The sequence below is a fragment of the Rhea pennata genome, chromosome 19 (assembly GCF_028389875.1).
Source record: "Rhea pennata isolate bPtePen1 chromosome 19, bPtePen1.pri, whole genome shotgun sequence".
In the NCBI taxonomy this organism is placed as follows: domain Eukaryota; kingdom Metazoa; phylum Chordata; class Aves; order Rheiformes; family Rheidae; genus Rhea; species Rhea pennata.
The window spans coordinates 9,703,997-9,722,587 of NC_084681.1; the positions used below are offsets into that span (position 1 = coordinate 9,703,997).

The 18,591-nt window shown below is 41.8% G+C and overlaps 1 protein-coding gene across 5 annotated transcripts in view; it reads right to left on the reverse strand.

The window, feature by feature from the left end:
- GAS7 (growth arrest specific 7) overlaps nt 1-18,591 on the reverse strand; it is a 104,707-nt gene that overhangs the window by 24,741 nt on the left and 61,375 nt on the right. For 4 of the 5 annotated variants that reach the window (XM_062591469.1, XM_062591471.1, XM_062591468.1 and 1 more), the window contains 3 exons: nt 16,025-16,078; nt 6,203-6,292; nt 3,942-4,057 (listed from right to left, as the gene is read on the reverse strand). In XM_062591469.1, the coding sequence (XP_062447453.1) occupies nt 3,942-4,057; nt 6,203-6,292; nt 16,025-16,078 (260 nt within the window). The remainder of the gene's footprint in view (nt 1-3,941; nt 4,058-6,202; nt 6,293-16,024; nt 16,079-18,591) is intronic. The other variant, XM_062591470.1, reaches the window with a different exon arrangement.

An 18,591-nucleotide genomic window follows, 5' to 3' on the forward strand; every position in this document is an offset into this window, starting at 1 on the left:
AAAAGAGGAAAAAAAAATCCCTCCTCACCCTGGCAGATATAACATCCTGCAAACACTGGATTGTAATTACTGTGAAACACCAGATATATAGACTCATAAGCTTAGTGAGTGTACCTCTAGAAATTTCCCTGTTATTCATGCTGTTACCCTGTAAATATATGCAGCTTCACATTAAAAAGACTGTTTCTTGTTTCTACTTACTTGCTTGAAAACATCCAGAATGTCACTCGTGTCGTTAAAAGCATTTCTAGGTGTGTTTTGACCAACACTGTCCATTAGATTTGGTGACACTGTTATCCCTTATTAGTTCTAGCTGCTCTTCAGATGTTTATTCCCTGCTATTTTGGGGGGTTTTGTTTTAATAGAGTACATAGTGTGCCCATACCTAAATCATTCTTTTCAGTCACGCGATCCTACAATGGATTTAGCAAAACTAGAGAGATACAGAAAAGGGAGGTAAAGATGATCTGATGTGACTGTCATGCAAGAAGAAGCTAAATAGATTAAGACAACACGGGGAACATGGAGAAAAGGTGGCAGAGGAGATCTGACAGACATCTACAGTCCTGTCAGTTGTGCCACTACGAAACTTTTTACACTGTTTCTCCAAATCAGAAGGCAACTATGAAATTATCAGACAATGAAAGCAGAAGTACTTCTTTCTATAATGAATAACTGCACTGCAGAAGTCTTTGCTATAAAATGTTGCAGCGGTCAAAAATACAAATAGACTCAAAAGGATTAGACAAACAGTGGAAGATAGGTTTACAAGCACTTGCTGAACATGACAGACTTAATGCAGAGTCTGGCTGTGGAACTCCCCAAACCTCCAACCATTAGAAGCTGGGAGGATAAAGGCTCTCACACTCTTGTCCTCCTACACACTCAGTACTGTCATGGTCAGATAAAAATCACCAGGCTAGACAGATCTTCATCAAACTCAATAAAGCTGTTCTCCAGCTTATGTTTTTATTTCAGATGGCTACATAATCTTCTGCTATATATTTTCAGTTTTCTAAACACAGCCCAGCTCAACTAAAAGGTGTGAATGGCCAGAAGTCCAAGAAAATGTTCCTTTGCAAAAAAAAGATATATATGTAGTTCACTCCTAATATCCTAATAGACTCATGGTATTTGGGGAGGTCTGCAGGTTTTTGAATGTTTGTTTGAATACAAACGTTGGATCATATTTTCACTTTTGACTTAAGTAATTCTTTTTATCTTTTACACTCACACCCTTGAACTTTTCATTTATCCAACTTCCTAATTATTTTCCTCCCTTTTTTGAGGTCTGTCTTATTAAAATTCAAAGCCTTTATTATATCCTATCTTTTTCTACCTTGGAATTCAACAAGAACTGAATGAACACAGAATTGCTCAGTTTAATATTACTATTTACAAGCCACTTCTCTAAAAGCATCTACTCAGGAAACTAATTTTAATTTAGTATTGCCTCTTGTTCCTCGTTTGATAAAGAAATCTGATTATCATGTCTGAGAATACCTAGGTCCTGCCACTACTGTTGGCACTTTTATTCTAATCCAGAAAAAACAAAAAAACAGATTGTCTGTAAGTATAAAGGAAATAGCATGACTATTTTTACCATAGTTTTTTAAAGATTATTGTTCTCTCTCTTACTCAAGTCAGACTTGGAGACTTCTAACAGATCTTCATTACTATGTCTGCAATTATTTTCTTCTTCTCTCCTCTAACCCTTCTTCTATCTTTACCTCTCTCTTTAGTCACTGTAAGTCCAAAATGATTGCTACTCTATCATGCGTCTGCTATAGCTACTTATGTCCAGTTACATGACCTGGTACCAAGAGTTTTAATTCCTTTTTTATCATCCATCCCATTTTATCATCCAGTCACCTTATCTTTGAGTAGAAACACTGTTTTTTATTTACAGTCATATGAAAATTAACAGTTGGAAAAATCAAAATATTGGCCAGATATATCATTTTACTTGCTATCCTCTACTTTTCCTTTTCTGATTGCTGTATCTTTATTTATCTTGTTTCTATCTTTCCTGAATGTGTGTGTCAGGTGGAAAAAAATGCAAGTCACTCAATGTCTTCCAGCTTCCTATATAAAGCCTTTTTTCTTAGCTGTCTGAGCCTTGATTCCAGAAGGCTAATGTATAGATGGAGAGAAGTTTTCTGAACATGAATGATTCCTACAAGTTAAACATTCTTGATAGCAGTATTCCCTGAGCTACTTGATGATCATCATACAAACCTAATTAGCATTGCTTGATTCCCTCTTAGTTAAAAGATGCAAATGCTGCCACTAAAGGCCTGAGTTCTTATTTCCTTAAGCAATCTCTGTAGCCTGATACCATCATCCTTCTTTTACAAACAGAGCATCTGTGAATCATTTGTTCCAACTGGAATAAAAAAAATATTTCTTTTTATAACTCCTATCTAGATCCTCTTCAACCTCAATTCCAAACCTTCTCTATTCCCAACAGACACTGAACTCTTATCTGTCTTTTCTTTCATAACATACTCCTCTAGCAACAACACAGACATGCCTCTTCCTAGTGTCAGAATAGCTTTCTTCTTTCTGTAGCTAGCCTATATGCATGTCACGCCAGCTTTGCCTCCCTCTTGAACGCTCCTTTCTTTAGTTTCTGTCAAATTTCTTTACATAAACCTCTCTTCAGAGCAGCTCTCCCCCTCTTTTCCTGGCCATTCCTATAACACAATTCTGCTTGCTTTCTCCTCATCTTATAGCTTAGCAAGACTACTTCTCATTTCTACTTTTCCTTTGCTAGCTGGACCTTTCTTCTCCCGGTCTTTTCTGGTCACAGGTTTTCATGAATCATACAGGCATCTGTCCTTTGGATCCTCTTATGTCAAAGACATAAGGAACCAAATGTGGATGTTTGGCATTCTGCAGCTCCTGTACCAATCTTTATTGGCTGTGCTATATTTCTCCCCTGTTCCCACATCCATCTTAGTAGAAAAGAGAGTTGAGGAAGGCAGAAAACAAACCACAAAGTACCTACCTATAAGTTCTGCCTGATTAAACTGCCCCATAAATGCCGTGCAGATTCCTGTTTGTTGGCCTGTTCATTGCTCCCACCACTACCGATTTAGATCAACATAGCCAAGTTACGACTGCAGCAGCTGAGCAGGAAAGTAATACAAGCAAGCACCAACAGTGAGGCGGTAGCTGAGGACAGTAGTTTCATCAACTGTTGTAGATACCTCCAGAAGGGAAAATGCAAATTGCTCTGCCACTCTCTTAGGAGTAAACACAGTTTGTTTCCTATGGGTTGTTCTCAAGTTTTGAGAGTCATTCTTAAGATGATTCATACTTGCTTGGACACATGACAAGTCATTTCAAATACTGATGACACTTCTTATGAGTAATGTCATATCATCTCCTCTACATAGGTTCAACTGTGCATCTATAAACTGCTTGTTTAGTGCACAGTACACTTACCATTTCAGCAGAGCAACAGACCATGAATAGCAGTCCAGCTTCACTCTAAATATTGGTATTCACCTTCGTAACCCATGTTAGTACCAGGTGATAGCTTTTTATATCTTCTTCTAGAAACTGCATCTATGCTCCATGTCAGCAAACCACTTCTCTATTTCCCAGATAAAAAGATTCTTTTCTAAATGTCATTTCTACTTTATTTCCCATGCCCATGCTTTTCCCTTGAATCTATAATTCAGAATCTCCTTGGTTACCCCCATATAAAAAGGCTAACTGAGGTTGGGCACAGCAAGAAATAGGAGAGAGAACTGTACTTAGGGAAAACTGGAGAGTTTGGACGGCTATTAAAGAAATATGAAATGTGCTTTAAGAATGGTAGCATATCTTTTACATAATTTAAGCTAAGTGATTAACATACATAAGGAATAACAAAGTCAGAAAAAAATATATATTGTCAAAAATACTTAATTTGATAGCAAAGTGCTAATTACCTTTCTCGAATAAATTCTGCCATTTCTTTCTGCATTTGTTTCCCTTTAAGTTGCTTTTGAAGAAGAATTTCAAATCCTGATACTGTATTGTTCCCTTGTGAATCCTTCTTATCAGCCTGGAAGGAAACGGAAGTTCAACGAAAAGATATGAGGATCAAAAACATACAGAAGCAGTTCTCAAAGCAGTCTGAGCCCTCCACAGAGCAACACACAACAACAGTGTCAAAACAGCATTTTGCAGGAAGCACCTCCTGTGATACAAGCTGCTAACTGCAACATCTCAACCCCTCTCAGAGGAACATATCAACAATTTCTCCTTCCCCCTCCTCTTATTCCCAATTTTTTTTTTAACAAAGTTTTATAGATATCTTAAGCTGGCATAAGACTGTGCTGCAGCCAAAACAGCATTCTTGCCTTCCCTTCTGCCCATGGCCTTTCATACCTGATAACTCCCATGGGCTGAATCCAGCAAGCATGAGCCCTGAAAACTCAACCCTGCAAAAAAAAATGGATCCTGGAGCTAACACAAGGGAACTTATGGGAATACACAGCTGGAGGAGCGGAGAGGACTCTACAGCCCCATCCAGTGGCAGCACAATTTTAAATGAGCGTCAACAAACTGTAAAATTCTACCCTAACTGATCTGCACCCGAAGAAATATAGCCAGATCACACAGCTTTACTGCCAGACTAAAACAGCAACTTATTCAATAGCTTCCTTTATTGCAATTCATTCAGTCTTTCACTATTTGTTCACTACACAGTCCTTTTTATGCCTTGTTTCACCCTTGTTTCACCTGACTTCAGGACTGCTACAAAAAGGAACAATAATAATCTTTCCCTCTGCTCATTCTTTTCTCTCTCTGCTTTTCATTAATTCACAACTCCATTTACCAACCTCTTCTAATGTACAGGTTCAGAGAATGTTTCTCTAAGGAGTACAGTTTTTGCTCCAGTATCTTGAGTGATATATATTATATATTTTATATATATATACACATATATAAAAAGCCACTTTAATCAACACATGACATTTCTAACATGTTTGGCCACATGCAGGCCACATGCTAGATACTGTGCAGCAATACATTACAAGCCTGAGACGACTAGATGAGTTGATCAAGGAAGGAGAGTGAGTCAGAGACAGATCATAGATTATAGGGCTGAAGAGAAGGAAGTCCTGGGAGCAGAGCTATGGAAGGATAAAAGCTTGCAAAGCAAGGCGATTCACTGACAGTAGGACATGACCAAAAACAGTCAAGAAGCCAAGCAGTGTTTTACTTTACATAGAAAGAACCAAGCATAGCAGTGTTTTCTAAAGGACACATATGCAAGAAATAAGCCTACAAATCATTTCTGATTGTATGGCTCACTAGGATAATAAGACTGGCAGCAACTGAAGAAACTATCAACTTTGACATAGTAACATAACCATTTACAATCGTGTTAGTGTATTTTAGTAAGTTACTGCAATTCACCATAATCTCCTGTGCACGCCTAAAACAGAAACATTTAAGTATCCAAGACTGGAAGTGTTGTTGAAGTTATAACAACTGAACAATTTTTTTTTAAAGTGAAACTGACTTTTTAAAAAATTGAAACAGTCATTAACTGAAAACACAAGTGTAATTCATAAAATTTCCATTGTTGAGGCATTATTTCCTCAAAAAAAGTACGTTCTCCAGTGGAGAAATTTTTCTGTCAACTTCACATTTAAGGACAACTGTATCATAACAAACGAAAGGTTAATTCGGGATCCTGCCTCTAGCAGTGGAGCTAAGAATAAGAGGGCACACACAGAATACACAGCTACTGCAGATTCCTTCTGCTGAAGGCTTCATTGAACTTACTGATTTAAGAGCTGACTTACTGAGTTTAATGAGCCTGTCCTTCACAAATTCCCTGTTTGTCATCCACCTCTCTATCCTCCTCTCTCCCCAGTTGCACTGCCTTTTCAGCTGAGATATTGAGATATTTAGGTTTTCCCACATCCTTTTCATTTTGTGACTAAAGCCTCCAGCCGGACAAGCTAAATCTGCCTTTCTGGGCACTCTGTTAATAATTTTCCATATTCTGAGACTGACTAGATGGTTTCTATGTGATCGTCACTGGGCTTCCCTCACTCTCCCTCACACTGCCCTAATCCACTGAAGTTCAGCCCAAATTCTTATGTACCTTTTAGTACAAGTCAAGTTATTTGTTCCACTTTTGCTAAAGCTCAAAAGCTGCAATATGGCATGTAGCATGTGGCTGCCTACTTACCCAGAAATAATCGCAGTAGCTCCATTCTGAAGGTTTCAGCAATTGCTGCTCAGGCATTATGTCAGGGTGGGGGAAGGTCACACAGTTTATCTTTTTTAAAAAAAAAAAAGGAAAAAAAAAGAAACAGAAAAGGACAGTTAGAAAGTAGTTAAAACTATTGTTGAGAAATATGCAAATAAAAGGTTAAATACACACACTTCAACCAGAAAATCTACCGTGCATGCACGTCAGGAAAGACGAATTAGTTGTTGCATGGAAACAGAAGGTAAGCGTTCTCAGAAAGCTCCTCAGAGCAAGCTGTAGAGTCAGCTTCAAGGAAAATAAACTACTGGTTTCACATGAGGAAAACTTGCTTGGTTCTGAAAGATACCATACAAGCTGCTCTCCTAGATCCCTAACAAACCTGTAGTAGAAAAAAAAGGAACATAAGAAATGCAAACTTTTAAAGAAACACCTAATAGTTCCATGAGCAGCAAACAGCACTGAAGCCACTGCTAATGGCAAATCTCATCAGAAAATCTTGATTACTTTAGTTCCCCACAGAATTACAAAAAAGGTATTATTTCTTCAGTGCACAGCCCTTCAATCTATCTCAAAGACTTTTTCAGATGAAGGTGATACCCCTGCAAAAAAGGGACAGAAACTCTTTAAAGTCAGCTAATCTTCAGTTTGCAAAAAAAGCGTAACACCTTGTGAGAATCCATTACGCAGTTATTAAACAAAGGCTTAAAAACATTCAAGTTCTCAGTAAATAGCTCACTACAAAATGTAGCCTGATAAAAGCGGAGGGCAAATGAAGAGTGTTGCAACTACTGCAGAGTAACTCCAGACTTACTTAAGCCCTTCAGGGGAATCATCAGCAAGAATCAGTGTTCAGTAAATAATGTGTCCTAAAGTCCCTGTTGAGCAGGCACATTAAAAGCAGTCCCTCTAATCAAACCAATGGGTTCATTAGGCACAATGGGTACTTGTATATTAATCAAAGGATTAACAGAAGTTAGGCATGGAAGAGACTCACAAATGTATGGTTTTTTTTTCTTAATTAAATGTTCAGGGCAAATCCAAGAACAAAGTTATGGATGGGCTTCCACAGACAGACCTCAGGCAGTACTGCTTACATGCAGTAAATCTGCCTTTAGGCTATTCAGAGAGGATCAAAAAAAACACAGCAATATGCTGCAAAGTGCTGATCCCGTATAAACTAACAATGCCAGATCAATGCACATAAAACCATCAGTTGATACAGCACTGTTCGAACAATCTCGCTTTGGATCCCTATTGTCTGCCCAGGCCAAAGTTTCAGTGGCTGTCCTGTATGTAATGCAAGAGCTTTCTGACCGACTCTTCATTCCCCTTGCCCAGAAAGATCACTGTTTCTAGAGCTTACCAACTCCATTTAACAGCAGGCTCAGGACCCTGTCTTTGTGGTTTCTCTGGCAATCACCCTAGCTAGATTCTTTCTAAGCTTCCCTCCGAACTTCCTTTCCATCTCTCACCTTAGTTTCATCTGACCAGGAGAAGTTTAGAGACTGTGATCCCAACTTCCTAAACACTTTTGCATTCAGCAGTTGTGCAAAAATAAGACAGGGTCTCCTACCCAAAGCCTAGCCTCTAACAGGGCACCCATTGCAAAAAGTTGTTCATTCTGGACACGGAGCACTGGTGAAAACACCTCCCACCTCTTGCATGATCCTGTATCAGAACATATCAGGAATTACAAAACTTCGACACAGTTCAGAGTCAAACATGCGTGAGACAATTGCAGGACAGCAAACTCTTCTGCTAACACTTCCACAGAGCACTTCTTGTCCAGGCATTCAAGGTTTCCTATGGCATGATGGGAAAAGCAGAATCATACTCAGCTGGGCTTGCTTAGACTTTGGTGAAGAGGCACCTCCACTGTCCTAAGCAGACCTGAATCACTATCACAATGTCAAGCACAAAGGCCATTTATGACAGAGGTTTTGCAGGGGCTGCCTTCCATCTCTGCTAACCTTCTTCTCTCCTGCCTCTTCCTTGTCATCCTAATTATCTCAGGATGGCACTGAAAGCCCATCTTTGCCCTGGTTTTCTGGTTAAGTAGGTTAGGTAATCTTCCCTTCCCAATTCAGGGACCACCAGACCTAAAGCCTGCAAACAGAGCCTACTGTCTTCTAGAATAAGCCCACACACAGGAGAAAAGCCAGCAATAGGTGTGTCTAAACAGCTATGAGTGTGTGCCACTTCTTTGTCTAGATGCAGAAAGAATCTTGTGCCAAGCCAAGCCCAGAGATGTACTTAAATGAGAGGACAGCTAAGCTACATTAGCACGAGACATCACTGCAACAACGACAGTGCTCAAAAACTTGACCACATGGTCCCAAAGCCAAAGGAGCAGCATATGGCAAGTACGGATCAGAAATACACTGCAACAGTTGCCATAATGCTCATGCACCTCAAAACATCACCCGATAACAAACAAATGAAAACCACTTTGACAACAACAGGTCCCAGCCAGATGTTCTTTCATTATGTCTTCCGTCCAGTCACACTGTAACCTGCAATACTATGGGACACACACACATACCTGTAAAAGCATTATCGTGTGATTTTGCTATTTTTGGAGTGTCTATTTTTTACGTGAATGGCTACTCAGTGCTTGAGCTGGCTCCTGCCTGTTCTATCTGATAGAGAAGATCCAATAAAAAACACACGCTACTCTGACACCAGTGCTTAGAATGAAAGTAACACAAACTACATTTCAACCGTAAACCCTTAATCAATATCTAAGGAGGAAATTGTGGAAAATACCTTCTCTGCTACATCATCCAGCTGAGAAAGGGTCTCCTGGACACAAGATCTATATGAAGAACATGAAATCTCCAGAAAATGCATTCACAACTCTTTCTGTTTTAGTTTCACTATTTAGTGGATGTATCTGTGTTTATTTATTGCCTGTGATCTAATATCTAGAATCCTAAATTTCTCGTGGAATTTTCTGCTGATACTCATCTCAGCATTATTTCAGGCTTGTGAGCATGAACAAATCTAGTTTCACAGTCTGCCTGTAATTTTAAAAGCACCATCCACAATTCACAATCAGGAAACAGAAGCACCCACTATTCCCTCCCACCTGCCCTCCCTCTAAAAATCTTTACAAGTAAAATTTATCTATGCCCATCCAAATCACATGCATTACAGGTGTTTTGGTGTGGACTAGTACTTGTTAGTTTTATCAAATACACATTTTACATTAGTGATTTCAAAACAAGAAAGAGCAGGGAAAAAAATGTTCAAAAAACCAAGAACAGAATTTTTTCTAGGGACATCTAAAATTTTTGTCAGTGTTTCTCAGTAATTTATCAAGCGACATGTGTTAGTTCAACATCCTGTTGAAAAAAAGCTTAACTCTTTTCCCCCCCTGCAGCGAGTTTTAGAACTGAGTGACTTCAGATGCTTTAAAAATACTAGCTAGAAACTTCACGTCAAATTGCTATTTTCAGGGCACAGACAACCAGACAGCCTCCAACAAGCACTGACTCAGAAGACAGTTGAAACAACACACAACAAAAATATACCTTTTAGATAAAGAACAGGTTGTACTTTATTGCATCAGTTACCAAGACTAAAACAATGGCTGATCTCAAGTCGCTCTTGTTCCTTACTGTGCTTCTTCACTGACATGGTCACATGCTATTTTGCAAATAATACAATATATTGTATTTTTGCCTTTAAAAAAATGGCCTCAGAACCTGCATACAAGTGCTTTGTCATTTAGCATAAAAGCCAACTGCTTAGTGTAAGTGATGAACAATTTAGGCCATTTTCTGACAGCAAAGACAAAGGAAATAAGAGTATGGTTAGCAATAAGTTGTTTTATGTACGACTAGCAGTTGAGCTTTGAGGAGGAGCTTTTTTGGTTTTACCAGGTCAGTCCCACTATTGTTTTGGGTGTTTTTCTTTTTCTTTTTTTTTTTTTTTTTTTTTTTTTTTTTTTTTGACTGATGCCAAAGAGAACCAAAATACTCCTTTCAAAATACTCCTGAAGTCCTGACCTTTATCAGTCACATTTTTATCAGTCACATTATTAAGCAGTTTTATCAATTCTATCAAGAGTGATATCCACTCCCTACTCTACTGACCTCTGATCTCTTTAATTACATACCCGACAGTGGATGAAGTTAAGAGCAAAATCCAAATTCACACAGTAAAAGTGCTGATCTCTTGCAATAATGGTGACTACCCTACCAGGTCTGAATAAAAATCATGCAGGAAGTGATTTTTACAGCTGTGACTGCTAGCAAGAAACCAATCAAATTTAAAAAATGTACCTTGACCTAATGACAGGGCTACAGAACTTTGAGAGAAAACAAAGCACTGTGAGTTGCATTACGTTCAGGCAGATTTCACTTGGACCAGCTCAGATGACAGTCAACCTCATTATGGTATTAAGACCCCACCAACCTGTTCACTAATAAAAATAATTATGTTGTCAGCTTGCAACAACTCAACCTCAGTTCAAAGACAACAGCAAGGAGTACTCCAAGCATAAGCTAAGAAAACTGACAAAAGGAAAGCAACTCGTACCTTCAGCTGCCAACGAACACTAATAATGTGTTTGTTAAAGCCACTGAATTGCAAAGATTAGAAAAATTTACACAGGCAGAGAAGATATGCTGCGAAAAATGTGCTGACAACATAGCTGGGGGTGGGGAGGGAAGGAGATGAGCAACACTATCTGATGCATTTCTCCGTTGTGTACCAAACTCAAGAAATAGATATAAATACTTTTGCCTCTATACCAATAAAGAGAAAAAGCAATTCTTCATTTTGCAGCTACAAAAATATTCCAACTCATACTTCACATGAGTATATTACTGGCAGTGATGGTAAACAAGTAATTTACTTCATAGGTGTCTCTTGCTTATGTTTGAGTTGTAAGAGGGTGATAAAAGAAGAAAAGTCGCATGGACTCGGACGGTTGTACAAGATTTGTACCAAAACAGTATGCTTGGCAACAATAAATGCTGATGTGTTGAACATGCACATGCATTTAATAGATTCAAGTACACTGGAGGCTTTTAAGAATTATCAGCACTCGCCAGTAAACGAGATAATGCTCAGTAACATGAATAAAACCAGGATAATTTGATGAAGGCTTAGATAAGCCTTATGTATTTATTACATAAAGCACTATATAAATAAATTTGCAGAGATCAGGCAAGCTTACTTTGTCATGCTGAAGCAAAGACACTAAAGAGGGGCAACTATTTATTCATTTCTTCAACTTAGAAATGCAAGTTCTTTTTCCTGGCCTCTGTGCAATCTCAGCACCTTCAGCAACCTGGCCAAGCTGTGTTTGATTTACCTCTAGCATTTGCTTTACAACTTCAACCGAGACCTGAAAACAGAAGTACAGCAGCTCATCCCAGTAAGCATGCTCTAAAGTCACCTACCAAAATGGAACCATGCCAGCAAAATAGGCAAATGCAAAGGCTACAGATCTCAGGAACGCTTAAGCATAAACTAAGTCTTGAGCAGTTTTAACTCTATCATGACAGGGAAGGTCAGGCATGCTTATACTGAATCTTGAGTGTCTAGGCAACTTTAATACCAAGATTTTACAAATGGTCTGGGTGTCTGCAAAGTACTACTGCAACTGAGGTAGAACAGAAATGGAAAACAACCAACCAAAGCAAGGAATTTTTGACAGCTTCAGCCATATTATCAGTGCCAGGGTAGAATGGAGAATGGAACTGAATTACTAGGAACCTCATATTTTGGTAATCATAGATGCAGAGCACAGCCACAGAATATACTAAGCTATTACATGTAGGCTACCCTGTCTTCCCATCTGCAGCATGCATTCATTTATGCGTCCAACATAAGAAATATAAATGTTGGCATTTTCCATACCATGCCTTTCCTTGTTAAGACATTAAAGTGTTTTTCAGAAAGAAACCCACACATGAGAAAATTATCATGCAGAAATACAACACTATCAGATACATTTGGAAGGTTTCCTGCTCTTCAGATGAAACACAGTGCCTCACAAATGAGGCATATGAATTATAAATGTGAACTCTGATACCAAAATTACAGCCTGAACCTTGCCCACCACAGAAAAATGTAGTGGTTCACACAAACCTGTGGATGTGCCTCATGCCCACCTTGCAAGGTACCTCTTATTTAACCTACAAGTTATGAATGTTAACAAGGATCCTGATCCACCACCCCTAGCACAGAGGGAGGAAGCCAGAGGGAATGGAGCTTGGGGATGAATAAGTGCCTGATATACTGTGAAAAAAACACAATTTCCCACTCTCCTGCACCCACCTCCTCCTGTGTACAATGCTCAGAGCTCCTCACCACCACCACCATCTCAGTTGCTAGGAAAAGGAGTTCTCCTCCAGCATCAGAGGAAAAACACTTGGAGATTTCTTTGTTTCTAAATGATCATTTACAATTGTTTTCATTTTTATTAGCAAGTTTACCCAAGAAAGCAATTTTGTTTCTTACAGAAAGAAGATCATCTTCACTGTGTTGCTATGAATAACAACAGAAATCACCATGGGAGCCCATTCAATAAATTAAGCTCAGAACTAGAGCAAGAATAATTCCTGAACATCTTTCCTCCTTTCTTAGCCTTAGAGGAATAAGAGGGTACTCTGCAGCATGGTCAGAAACAGCAGATCCTGATATCTCCAGGACAGGGACAGAAAATGAATTCAGTACCTAGGAGCCTATCAGTCAACAAAATCTCTTTGATCTATGGTCCAGGAGTTCCAGCTTGTACAGGTTTCCCAATCAAAATTTGGACTGCATCACAGAGCTGAGAGATGACAGATATCAGACGACAAACGATACAGGTTAAAACTAGCAATGTGCACCTCAAAACTTTGTGAAAAATCAGTGCCGGCAACTCTATTTCCCAAGTGAGCATCAATAATTTGTATAAATGGCAATTTCGTAACGGTTCTATGATCTAATCCCAGTAAGAGAGTTTCTTTCCAAAGGAGGAAGGGAAATGAACAGCTTTGGAAACATCTGTTTACCAAGGTGAAAACACTTTCCTCTTCTTGCAGGGTGCATTCGGACAAAAAATACTCTAGCCTACAACTGCTTTCAGGACTGCCAAAAGTTAGAGTAACCCATGCTCCCAACCTACTCTTCGAACTTATAAAAGGCAACTACATTCCCAGGAAGGTGGTAACAAATTCTTACTCCTCTGCTGAATGCACTGAGACAGAGAGCAGTCGGACTGCAGCTGGTGGTTGTGGTGGCATTAACAGACTTCAGCAGCTTGCACAGCCCAGGACTGCTGTTTGGAAGGAGGTTTGCTGGATTTTGAACCCTCACATCAATCACCTAATTCGCCTTTGCAAGAAGAGCAGCTACTTCCTAACCACTCAAAGACCCCAAAAGCCTAACCACTCAAAAACCACAAGTCAGGGGCATGCTCACCGCTCTGTTAACCAGAATAGCTCAGCATCAGCTTGAGCAGTGCTGAACAAATATAATCTCCTGCTGGAGGTAAAAGTTACACTGCTTTGCCATTTACACTAAGTATCAGAATAACCTCTTCACAATACTTCCTTGATGCAAGCAATGGCTTGGGGCAAATAGCTGTTAAATTTAGCTTGCTTTTGTCTGTCTGATGCACCATATTTTAAAGCGTAGGACTTCTGCTAGAGAAATGCATGTGTGGTGATCCTTACATAACATTCAACACTTCCTTGATTTGCAGACGCTACCAGATGGCACACAGGCCAGCAGATAAAACAGTAGAAAACTACCCTCAGTGAACAACCTGAGTCCTCACCCCTGGAAACAGCGAGTACTGCAGAAATACAAGTGTTTTCACACTTGTAAGGTGCTCTGAAACACAGAATATTCTACCCAGAGGCCATGTCCAGTCCATCAGGACAAGACTTTCAAACTGTGGTCTCCTGCCTCTCAGATCCAGATAGGGAGAAGGCTGTGAACCAGTTAAATGGTTCAGTTTTCCAATCCCAGCCACCACGTCCCTGTAGATCCTGTAACTTACTCCCCAGGACATTTGCAAATCTGTCAAAACCTATTGTGTTAGAATTATTTCATAACCACACCAAACTACCTATACATTAACTTAGTAACAACACATTTTTCATTGCTAATGACACTAAACACTAGCTACATGGCTTACACTCCAGCCCCATCCGAGACATCTATGCATATTCCTTTTGATATCTCACCTGTTGTCATCAAAAGATCAGGGAATTATGCACACTAATGGTTAAAGCAAGAAGTTACACTTGATAATGTAGGTAAGGCAATAATGTCCTTCTTGTAATAACAGTTATGCAATTAAGTAACAATGCATAACATCAAATTATTCCTTCTGTTTCCTTGGATTTTACACCCTTCCAATGCTTACAGGCTGTAAGCATGTTTGTTCTCTTTCCTTTATCACTGTTTGCTCATTTATCTTCTCTATCATTTCCTTTTAAATACATCATTCTATTTCCAGTTATATTTGTTAATCTCTTTTGATTTCCATCCTTTTTTTTAAAAACATCTTTCCTGTACTGAGGAGTCTAGAATTGCAAACTACGTTCCAGATGAGGTCCCTAGTCATACAGAAGATACGTCTTTAAACATGACACTGAGAACACCTTAACACCTTAATTGAATCAGCTATATTTAATTATCAATAAGTAAATGCAAGATTAACTGCATACTGACACCTGAAATCTTTGCCTACACTTTCTATCACAAATCTCTGACTGGACACTTTAGCACAGAAAAATACCTTTTGACACCTCTTTGAAGAAAAGAGAAAAATTCTAGTCTGGAAGAGTAATGATTGGTCTCCTTAACTTTTGTTTCTCCAACATTTCAATACTTCTCCAAGTATTCAGGACATTTTGGGGCAAGGGTGAAAAGAAATTAGATAACAGGCTAGTAGGTGTTCAGGATGCTTCATCCAGAGCCAGCAGCTTTGGAGAATGTACATTCCCAGTTTCAGCTACTTCCTTAATTCCTGTTCATCCCAGAATCATAAGAAAAATGTTGGAATTACACTTTGAAAATCTCTAAGGACAGAAATCCTAGAGCCTCTCTGGGACTCTGACTTAGTGCTTATCCAGAACAAAATTACTCATGGTGAAGAATTTGTTCCTTACATCTAACTGGAACTTCCCTTGTGACAACAGGACCCTCGCTCCTGTCTTCCTACTGTGCGCCTCCGGCAAGAGTCTGGTTCTAGCTTCTCTGTAAGCTCCTTCTACGTGCCAGATGTCTGCAAGGAGACCCTCCTTCAGCCTGTCCCCTGCGGGCTGCACACACCCAGCTCCCTCAGCCTCCCCTCACACATCACTCGCACTCATCCTGGCAGGCCTCCGCCAGCCTCTCTCCTTTGCATCAACGTCTCCTGCGTGCTGGGGAACGTCAGTCGGGATGCAGCCCTCCAGACGCAGCTTTGCACGTGCCAAGTGGAGCGCCACTGCTCCCTCGACGTGCAATCTCTGATCCCGCGCATGCAGCCCAGGGTGCCGTCGGGGCCCATCGCCCACCTCCCCACCCAGCTTGCCGCCCCCCAACCAGCCGCAGCACTCGGTCCCCGGCACAGGGCTGGGTGGTCGTCGCCGGCTCACCGCCCCTCAGCGCCGAGCGCCAGCCAGTTCCGTGCTCTGCCCCCGACAACGGCTACGCTCCTCGCAGAGCCCCCTGCCCGCACTCCCCACGGCCCCGGGGGCCCGGGCGGGGGCAGCGGCGTGCCTCCCCACGCTCCCCCGACGGCACCGCCGCTCGGGCCGACCCCGCCTGTCCCGCCCCATCCCGCCCCGCCCCGTCGGGACTCACCGTCAGGCTGCTCTCCTTGCTCTGCCTCCGCGGCGCGGCCGGGGACCCGGGGCTCTGTGGACACAGGCGGGGCGCATCGTCAAGGGCGCTCTCGGAGCCCAGCATGGCGGGAGCGAGCCGTGGCACCCGCCGCTACGCGGCCCCCATAGCCCGGCGCCGCGGCTCGACGGCGGCTGGAGGCTGCCAGTCCGCGCGGCCAGTGGCGAGCCGAGCCGAGCCGAGCCGAGCCGAGCCGCGCCGCGCCGCGCCGCGGAGCCTGCTGCCAGCGGCGCGGGGCGGCTCGCCGCGCCCCACCGCCCCCCGGCCCAGCCCTCGGGGCGGCGCCGCCGCGGCCGCGCTCCGCCTCTCGCCTCCGCCGCGCCGCGCGGCCCCTGGCCCGGCTTCGCTCGCGGGAGCGAACTCGCGATGCGGCACGGCACGGCACGGCACGCCGGGCCGGGCGCTTACGGGCAGCGGCAGCAGCAGCAGCAGCTGTTCCAGGCCGTGCGTTTGGGTGCGCGGGGTTCCCCCACGGCCACCAACCTGCTCTGACACCGCACGGGCTACTCTGCCCCCCCCACCCCACCCTTGTGCTCATGAGATCAGCATCCACTCTGGGAAGTGTGCAGGGGAACCTGGCCAACACCTGTGGGAGCACGGGGGAATTCACCCCACGCAGGCCTGCACCAAGTCGCAGCTGCAACTGCCGAGATCCAGAATGGCAAGATTTCCTTGCAAGTTACAACCTGAATGTCCAGTTAAAGTCACATCAACTGCAAAGTGACCAGGGTGAAACGTAGTCAGGTTTCACGCTGGCACGTTGCTGGCCTGCTGCCAGCTGGCATGGCTGTGCTGCTGCTCTGTTCGTGGCAGTTGTGACAACTTCAACAAGCAGCATTGAGCTGCTCTCTAGGAAGCAGTAAACAAGGCCTGGCCCTGTGCCCAGCACAGTGCAATTCTGTTTTATTCACAGTTGTGGCTTTTTCCCCCTTGACCTGTTTCCAAGAAATGTGGCTTTGCTTGCCCAAAGTATCTAGCCAGCGTTTGTTTGCTTGATGGCTGCTACCCAGGTCTAAGAATGCATCCTGGAGAGCACCTGGAAGCTATTCTCCAGCAGCAGAAAGTCTGTGCCATGAAGAGATAATAAGGCTGTCAAGGCAAAGCAGCTTGAGATGGCCCATGGCAGAGTTAGGAGAGGGACTGGCAAACTGTAGGAGGCCATACTGAGAACAGCTCCAGCAAACACCAACTTGAAATTAACAGTATATGGTCAAGTGTGTTCTTTCCTAAGGACGCTTCTGCAAAAGCATCCACAGCTCGCAGGAAAAGGAGGCTCCCAAATGGGTGTGAACACAAGTTACTCTTAAAATTAATGGCACCAGCAACTAGTAATAGACCTAGTTATAATTCAAAGCAGGAATGAAGCCAGGACTTTAATTTGGAAAACCCCATATGGAAGGAGTAATGGAAAGTAGTGCAAAGGAGACAGCTAAAGTACCTTGAAAGCGAGAAATTATGAAAGGGATTTTTGTCAGTCTGATGTGGTTGAGTGAACAAACCAGTGCAGGAGATGGACTCCTATTGTATCTCTTATGTGAATTTGACCAAAACTGTAGTTGTAAACTTGAATTAGATTCAATGCCATAAAAAATGGAAAGTGGCAAATGTTGTTACCAAAATAGTTCTGGGGATTCAGTAAATCTGACTGGTATGCCAAGCCAACTGCTAAAACATTATAAAGCAGATACATTAAGAAACAAGCTATTTTGCACAAAGTTTAACACTCCTTTTTTTAAGAAAAGTCACAACTTGTAAATTTATTCAGGTTCTTTAAGGGAGTCAAACATGTAGATAGGGGTGATCTGGTAACGCACTATACTTCAGTTTCTAAAAAGCTTTTTAACCTAGTTCAGCTGCCCACATGTTCTGTCTAAAGAAGACTGTGTAAACTACTCAAAGAAGAACTAGTGCAAAAGATTTAAGTGCCTAATATTTGACAAGGATGCTAAAGGAGGAGGGAGGCTGAAGCAGCAAACTGTATCAGGAGAAATGCTGTGAAGCAACTGGTGAAGTAAAACAAGAAATATTGGCTAAGCTGAAACAGCATACATGGTATGGCAAGGCAATGGTGAAAGCAAGTACGTAGGAGGCAATGGGTGAGAAAGAGGGTCAAAGCAAAGAAAGGAAATTTTGCAGACAACACAGAATGATTTACACCAAGAAGTATGGAATGCCAGGCAACACAGCTCAGCATAGTAACTGCACACAAATCAAATATGTATTTTACGAGTTGCAATGCAGAAGAACTTACCAGTTAATGCACAGAAATAAAATAGAGAACACAGGTCATTTAACACTTGAGTCAAAAAAATAAAGCAAAACAAAATAGTTGGCAGGCAAGGAAACACAACTCAGTGGAAAACTAGCCCCATCAGCTATTCAACTATTGCTGTTTTGACAGGCAGCAGGACAACAAAGCATTTTCAGGGAGGGAGGAAGAGGGCACTGTGTTGCATTCGGAGACCTGCATGGAAGATCTTCTCGGAGACAAGAGGTGGGGCAAGAAAAAGTGCAGGGATATTTACTAA